This window comes from Brassica rapa, chromosome A06 (assembly GCF_000309985.2).
Source record: "Brassica rapa cultivar Chiifu-401-42 chromosome A06, CAAS_Brap_v3.01, whole genome shotgun sequence".
Lineage (NCBI taxonomy): Eukaryota > Viridiplantae > Streptophyta > Magnoliopsida > Brassicales > Brassicaceae > Brassica > Brassica rapa.
The window spans coordinates 15,340,084-15,348,425 of NC_024800.2; the positions used below are offsets into that span (position 1 = coordinate 15,340,084).

At 34.1% G+C, this 8,342-nt stretch overlaps 1 protein-coding gene and 2 non-coding genes across 3 annotated transcripts; 2 read left to right on the forward strand and 1 right to left on the reverse strand.

Annotated features, from left to right (window-relative positions):
• Positions 1-394: 394 nt before the first annotated feature.
• Positions 395-468, forward strand: TRNAD-GUC. The gene has a single exon. It is a non-coding gene; the product is annotated as a tRNA-Asp (tRNA).
• Positions 469-2,860: 2,392 nt separating this feature from the next.
• On the reverse strand, positions 2,861-2,931 carry TRNAC-GCA. Its single transcript has one exon. It is a non-coding gene; the product is annotated as a tRNA-Cys (tRNA).
• Positions 2,932-4,006: 1,075 nt separating this feature from the next.
• LOC117126012 (DNA-directed RNA polymerase subunit beta) lies at positions 4,007-7,747 on the forward strand. The gene has a single exon (XM_033273227.1). The coding sequence runs from the start codon at positions 4,007-4,009 to the stop codon at positions 7,241-7,243; it is 3,237 nt and encodes a 1,078-aa protein (XP_033129118.1). The 3' UTR covers positions 7,244-7,747.
• Positions 7,748-8,342: the final 595 nt, after the last annotated feature.

Consider the following 8,342-nt stretch of genomic DNA (forward strand, 5'->3'; position numbering starts at 1 on the left):
TCGTTGGCAATATGTCTACGCTGGTTCAAATCCAGCTCGGCCCAATAATTCGCTGTCTACATAACCTTTTTTGTTTTGCATAATTGACAGAGAAGGGTAAGAAAAAAGTCAAATATCTGGGTATATTTCGACTTTACTTTTTTCTTTATTTCTTGTGGCTCGTTACTTTTTGTTTCCATAAAAAATGACAATAAAAAATAGATTATCAATCGATTTTAGAATAATGCAAGGATTACTAGTAATCGGCCTTGATATCACTTTAGTGATATCCATATAGATATCAATATATTACTTGTGATTTTCTTTGTTACAAAACACTAATTTGAATCTAAAATTGAAATGATTCAAATGAAATCATAAGAAGGAATATGTAAGCTACCCGCTTTATTTCCATGGGATTGTAGTTCAATTGGTCAGAGCACCGCCCTGTCAAGGCGGAAGCTGCGGGTTCGAGCCCCGTCAGTCCCGGCGGATTCAATTAAAAAAAAAAGACATAAACTCCCCTTTTTGTTTCTGGGCAAGGGGATCAAAATGGTTTCGGTTATCTTTTTGTTTTATTTTTATTTTTTCATCAAGCAAAAGAAAGGGGTATTTCTGTAGCACCAATTTAAAGACATATGTAAATTAGTATAATTATAATTATTGAGAGCATTCACCACTTCAAGAACGAGATACTGTATGGGGTTTCCTCTTTTTGTCAATTAATCTCCCATTAACTCGTGTAGGAAAATCAAATAGGATAGCGTATAATACGTTTGCCAAGAGTACCTATATATACTTTTGTTTCTATGAAGTCAAGGAAGTGAAAATAGTTCGAATCCAACCAAGTAAAGAGGATGTTTCAAAAAAAAAGATCAAATTAGTCTTCCCTAATGAATATGCTCTTTTTAAAGATTAGAGTCGATGTCGAAGAAAAACTCGTAAGAAAATTTAATATAGTTAATTTTTTGGAATATTTTAGTTTTTTTTTATCGGGACTCGTCTTTATCACATTTCCTTTGTTTTACAAAAAGATCATAGACCCTTACAAAAACAAAATTTTGAAAATTTCAATTTGAAATTTCGTACTTGTTTTCTCTATTTGATTTCTATTGTTTATTTAAGGTTCTTTAGAAACTCTTTTTATAAACAATCGAAGTAGAAAAGGTTTTTTATGATATTTCATCAGATGATTGTACAAGGAAAGTACTAGGTTGTAGAAAAGAAAGCGGTGAAAAAGAATCATAAATAAATAGTTTTTTATTGGATCAGGAATCTCATTATGTATTTGGTGTGGATAAAAGATCTTCCTATGTTATACTATTAAATTCTTGACGATGAATCGATTTTATAGCTCCGATATTGTTATTCATGATATTTCTTTCATTCGATATCATCGAAATCTAATTCATCTGAGTGAGTTTACAAGCGAAAGATTTCTCATCTCTATGGGATTAAATCCCGAGATATTCCAAAGAAAAAAAAATAAATAATAAACGATTTAATTATGGAAGTCAATATTCTTGCATTTATTGCTACTGCACTCTTCATTCTCGTTCCTACTGCTTTTTTGCTTATAATTTACGTAAAAACGGTTAGTCAAAATAATTAATTTGAATACAATTTGACTATCAATGACAAAAAAGGATGTCAATTTCTCGTCTTAAATGAAAGGAATGCATTAGATTCAGTAGTATCCTAAGGGGCCCGCTAGTATGGTAGAAAGAGATCTCTTTCTACCATACTAGCCATTATGGTTATTGTAATGTATAAAGATACAAGTGAAATATTTTAATATAAAGGAATCCACCCATATCTCTCTTTTTCTTTATAAATGTAAATATAAATTAATATAGAATATGAAATCTATGTACATACTTTCTCAATTTCATTTGTTTGTTTGATCCATTTAATACGGATAATCCGAATTCGATGGAAACCTCTTGAGATTTCGAAAGGGGGTTATCCCATGAATGGTTAACGGTATAAACTCTGATATCAAAAAAAAAAATGAGTCAATAAAACAAAACATAAATCCAATTTCTAAAAAAAGATCTTAAAAAAAATTGCCGGCCGGTCTAGAAAACTAAAACAATTGATACAGGTTGATAGAGTTTGATTATTATCGCAATTAGGAGTACTTCTAGAGTCCACTTCTTCCCCACACTACGAGAGAGAGGGAAAATGTAAAAACTACCATTAAACCAGCCCATGCGAGACTTACTATATCCATGTGAATTCTGTCCCCTATGAATATGAAGAAACTTTTCCATTATTGTTCACTAATAATAGTGAAATCACTGGTGCAGAGTCAAAAAAAGGGAGAGATATTTGGTCACCATTGATGAACTACTCCAAAAAATCCACTTATCTTATAATGAGTTATTCTTAATTATAGAATTTCTAGTAGAATCGACAAGATGTAAACACAAGTAAACAGATACTTTTCGAAGTATCCAAAAAATCTGACTCATATGTAGAAAGAATAATCTTTTTTCTTTCTTTTATCGTTTTTTATTTTTATTTGAAGTAAAACGAAAGGCAATTCTTCATCTAATCTAATATTGATTGAATGTCTGAGCATTCCGACACTTTCATGAGTCTATATCCACTTTCATGAGTCTATATCCACTTTCATGAGTCTATATCCAAAGTATCTTAGATCCTTTCCAAAACTATTAATTTAATTCCCTCTCTGCCTATCCAATCTAATGGATTTCCCTCCACTCGTTTTAGTTTTCCTCTAATCTGATAGGTAAAACTTTAGGTTAGAGAATAGAACCTCGAGAGCCAGGGGCTTAGAATCACGAAAAGAAAGTATCAAGAGTCTTTTCCTACGTTTGTTATAGTTTTATAACAGGAGATTTCAAGTCTCCTGTTGAGGCGGCACCCGGATTTGAACTGGGGAAAAAGGATTTGCAGTCCCCCGCCTTACCACTCGGCCATGCCGCCAAAATGATTTGTACTAGATTCAAATTTTCTCTTGTTTTTTTTTTCAACTCCGAAAAAAATATAGATTTTCAGTCACAAAATATAGAATCTAGTACAAATCAGAACCATTAACTATTGACTGTAAATTCATGACCTTTTTTGAATTCAAATTTACATTTTTTATTTCTAATAATATAAGATAAGAAAATCATTAGAAATAGATTTATAACTAATCTATATTGAGTTTTTTCAATTAAAAAGAAATCTTCTTCCATTTGAATTATAACACTAATAATGAGTATATGTAAACCCCAGAATCAGAACATACGTTACCTTGTATAGCTCTATAATGGGGTATTTTATCTCTCTAGGGATGCTTTTGAGGAGTAATTCTCAATAAATTTTTGTATTGAAATTTTTCATTGAATACATTGAAAAAAAATTTTTAATTTTTGGTAGAGCACAGCATGTGCTGTTCCAAATAGAACTGTACCACAATAAAAGAAGAAAAAGAGACATATATATATACCTGTGCATTCTTTTTTATTTTAATAATAATAAAAATTAATAAATAAAAAAACATACGTTTTCTTACCTACTTCAATTCAATGATATTCTAAATATTCTATTCAAAATAGGTAAAAATCCATCTTTTTTCTGCAACTATTTTTTTGAACAATGAAATACAAATACATGAAAAAGTAAAGTGTTTAAAAAAAAGTTTTCTATTTCTTATATGTTTATCTGCTCGAACAGATCCTATCATGAATACCGTTTTTTATGGTATGCGATCGAATTGGAATATGTAATATCATAGGTGAAAATGAAATTACTTTTTTTCTAGTCGTTACAAAACTCCATAAGTTCCAGCGGTATTTCTAAATTCTGTTCCATTTGGATCTCTTTCTTATAAAAAAAATTCCAATTGAATCTAGTCTCCGTTCATACGGATTTCATACATTCCATATATCTTGGAGTTGGATAAAATTTCATGTGATTCAGTAAACAGAATAGAAATTCCATTATTGCTAGATCGAATTCTATCTATATGATTCGGTGAAGAATGAGATATGGGATTTTTAAAATAAACGGATAAATGATAAATTCAAAAAAGATGCTCGGGGATGGAAAAGAGGGAACATCTACAATACCCGGATTTAATCAGATACAATTTGAAGGGTTTTATCGGTTTATTGATCAGGGTTTAATAGAAGAACTTTCGCAATTTCCAAAAATTGAAGATATAGATCACGAAATTGAATTTCAATTATTTGTGGAAACATATCAATTGGTAGAACCTCTGATAAAAGAACGAGATGCTGTCTATGAATTACTTACATATTCTTCTGAATTATATGTATCCGCGGGATTAATTTGGAAAACCAATAGGAATATGCAAGAACAAAGAATTTTTATTGGAAACATTCCTTTAATGAATTCCCTTGGAACTTCTATAGTAAACGGAATATACCGAGTTGTGATCAATCAAATATTACAAAGTCCTGGTATCTATTACCAGTCAGAATTGGATCATAACGGGATTTCGGTCTATACCGGCACCATAATATCAGATTGGGGGGGCAGGCTAGAATTAGAGATTGATAAAAAAGCAAGAATATGGGCTCGTGTGAGTAGGAAACAGAAAATATCTATTCTAGTTCTATCATCAGCTATGGGTTCGAATCTAAGAGAAATTCTAGAGAATGTTTGCTACCCTGAAATTTTCTTATCTTTCTTAACCGATAAGGAGAAAAAAAAAATTGGGTCAAAAGAAAATGCTATTTTGGAGTTTTATCAACAATTTTCTTGTGTAGGTGGGGATCCAATATTTTCTGAATCCTTATGTAAGGAATTACAAAAAAAATTCTTTCACCAAAGGTGTGAATTGGGGAGGATTGGTCGCCGAAATATTAACTGGAGACTGAATCTTAATATACCTCAGAACAATATATTTTTGTTACCACGAGATATATTAGCAGCTGCCGATCATTTGATTGGGATGAAATTTGGAATGGGTACACTTGATGATATGAATCATTTGAAAAATAAACGTATTCGCTCTGTAGCGGATCTTTTACAAGACCAGCTCGGGTTGGCTCTGGCTCGTTTAGAAAATGTAGTTAAGGGAACTATAGGCGGAGCAATTAGGCATAAATTGATACCGACTCCTCAGAATTTGGTAACTTCAACTCCGTTAACAACTACTTATGAATCCTTTTTCGGATTACATCCATTATCTCAAGTTTTGGATCGCACTAATCCATTGACACAAATCGTTCATGGGAGAAAGTTGAGTTATTTGGGCCCTGGCGGATTAACAGGGCGAACTGCTAATTTTCGAATACGAGATATCCATCCTAGTCACTATGGGCGTATTTGCCCCATTGACACGTCTGAAGGAATCAATGTGGGACTTATTGGATCTTTATCAATTCATGCCAGGATTGGTGATTGGGGGTCGTTAGAAAGTCCGTTTTATGAACTCGTTGAGAAATCAAAAAAGGCGCGGATACGGATGCTTTTTTTATCACCAAGTCAAGATGAATATTATATGATAGCGGCAGGAAATTCTTTGGCTCTTAATCGGGGCATTCAAGAAGAACAGGCTGTACCAGCTCGATACCGCCAAGAATTTTTGACTATCGCATGGGAAGAGGTTCATCTTCGAAGCATTTTTCCTTTCCAATATTTTTCCATTGGAGCTTCCCTAATTCCTTTTATCGAACATAATGATGCGAATCGAGCTTTAATGAGTTCTAATATGCAACGTCAAGCAGTTCCACTTTCTCGGTCCGAAAAGTGCATTGTTGGAACTGGATTGGAACGCCAAGTGGCTTTAGATTCGGGGGTTCCCGCTATAGCCGAACACGAGGGAAAAATCCTTTATACTGACACTGAGAAGATAATTTTATCGGGAAATGAGAATACTTTAAGTATTCCATTAATTATGTATCAACGCTCAAACAAAAATACTTGTATGCATCAAAAACCTCAGGTTCGCCGGGGTAAATGTATTAAAAAGGGACAGATTTTAGCGGATGGTGCTGCTACAGTTGGTGGGGAACTCGCCTTGGGGAAAAATATATTAGTGGCTTATATGCCATGGGAAGGATACAATTTTGAAGATGCGGTACTCATTAGTGAGTGTCTAGTATATGGTGATATTTATACTTCTTTCCACATACGGAAATATGAAATTCAGACGCATGTGACAACCCAAGGTCCTGAAAGGATCACTAAGGAAATACCGCATCTAGAGGGCCGTTTACTCCGAAATTTAGACAAAAATGGAATTGTGATGCTAGGATCGTGGGTTGAAACGGGTGATATTTTAGTAGGTAAATTAACGCCTCAGATGGCGAAAGAATCCTCGTATGCTCCGGAAGATAGATTATTACGGGCCATACTTGGCATTCAGGTATCGACTTCAAAAGAAACTTGTTTAAAATTGCCTATAGGTGGTAGAGGTCGAGTTATTGATGTGAGATGGGTTCAGAAAAAGGGGGGTTCAAGTTATAACCCCGAAATAATTCGTGTATATATTTCACAGAAACGTGAAATCAAAGTAGGTGATAAAGTAGCCGGAAGACATGGAAATAAAGGTATCATTTCCAAAATTTTGCCTAGACAGGATATGCCTTATTTGCAAGACGGGAGACCCGTGGATATGGTCTTCAACCCATTAGGAGTACCCTCACGCATGAATGTAGGACAGATATTTGAATGCTCGCTTGGATTAGCGGGAAGTTTGCTAGATAGACATTATCGAATAGCCCCTTTTGATGAGAGATATGAACAAGAGGCTTCGAGAAAACTCGTATTTTCTGAATTATATGAAGCTAGTAAGCAAACAGCCAATCCATGGGTATTTGAACCCGAGTATCCAGGAAAAAGCCGCATTTTTGATGGAAGAACGGGAGATCCTTTTGAACAGCCTGTGATAATAGGAAAGCCCTATATCTTGAAATTAATTCATCAGGTTGATGATAAAATACACGGACGTTCTAGTGGACATTATGCACTTGTTACACAACAACCCCTTAGAGGCCGTTCTAAGCAGGGGGGGCAGCGGGTAGGCGAAATGGAGGTTTGGGCTCTAGAGGGGTTTGGTGTTGCTCATATTTTACAAGAGATGCTTACTTATAAATCTGATCATATTAGAGCTCGCCAAGAAGTACTTGGTACCACTATCATTGGAGGAGCAATACCTAAACCAGAAGATGCTCCAGAATCTTTTCGATTACTTGTTCGAGAACTACGATCTTTGGCTCTGGAACTGAATCATTTCCTTGTATCTGAGAAGAATTTCCAGATTAATAGGAAGGAAGTTTAATCGGAATGAATCACAAAATTTCTTATATGATCGATCGGTATAAACATCAACAACTCCGAATTGGATTAGTTTCTCCTCAGCAAATAAGTGCTTGGGCCACTAAAAAAATACCTAATGGAGAGATAGTTGGAGAGGTGACAAAACCCTATACTTTTCATTACAAAACCAATAAACCGGAAAAAGATGGATTATTTTGTGAAAGGATTTTTGGGCCTATAAAGAGTGGAATTTGCGCTTGTGGAAATTATCGAGTGATCGGAGATGAAAAAGAAGACTCGCAATTTTGTGAACAATGTGGAGTTGAATTTGTTGATTCTCGGATACGAAGATATCAAATGGGATACATAAAACTGACATGTCCTGTAACTCATGTATGGTATTTGAAACGTCTTCCTAGTTATATTGCGAATCTTTTAGATAAACCTCTTAAAGAATTAGAAGGTCTAGTATACTGCGATGTGTGATTTGATCGAAATTTTTATTTTTAAGAATGATAAACTCTCATCCCCTTCAATCAATTTGGGATGCCCTCGATCTGACATGTCTCTTGAAAAGAGTAACATGAAGCTCAGACTTGTGGGTGTATTCAATACTCCCAAATAACAAGGGCGATTGGTCTATGGTCGATTCAGTAAAAAAAAAGTAACTTCAAATTGATAGTCGTACCTCGTGAAAAGAAGACCTTTTTTTTGTCGAATTAAGCATTCCCTTATCTTTCTAAACGAAAAGAAATTTGGTTTTTTATATTGAAGTAAACAAATATGTCATGGTTGGAGAAGTCTATACATCGCATATAAGCTTTAAGAATATTGTGGCATAACCATCGAGGTAACGCAGGACCTAAAAGATCGAATGGAACAATACATAGACAAATAAATCCCGTATGAATTCTAAGGCATTCCTTTCACTTAAGGTAAAAAGTATTCCGGCATTCGAAGGGAAGTAGACTACTCAAGAATTTGACATTTTTTTCTTTTTTCTGTCGTAATTTTGAATTCACTAAAGAATCTAAATAGAAATCAAAGAAGAATTAATTGAATCAATGAAATGGTGGTTGGTTTGCACTGAGAACTTGAGTAAGGCGTAGATTCTTTTTGGG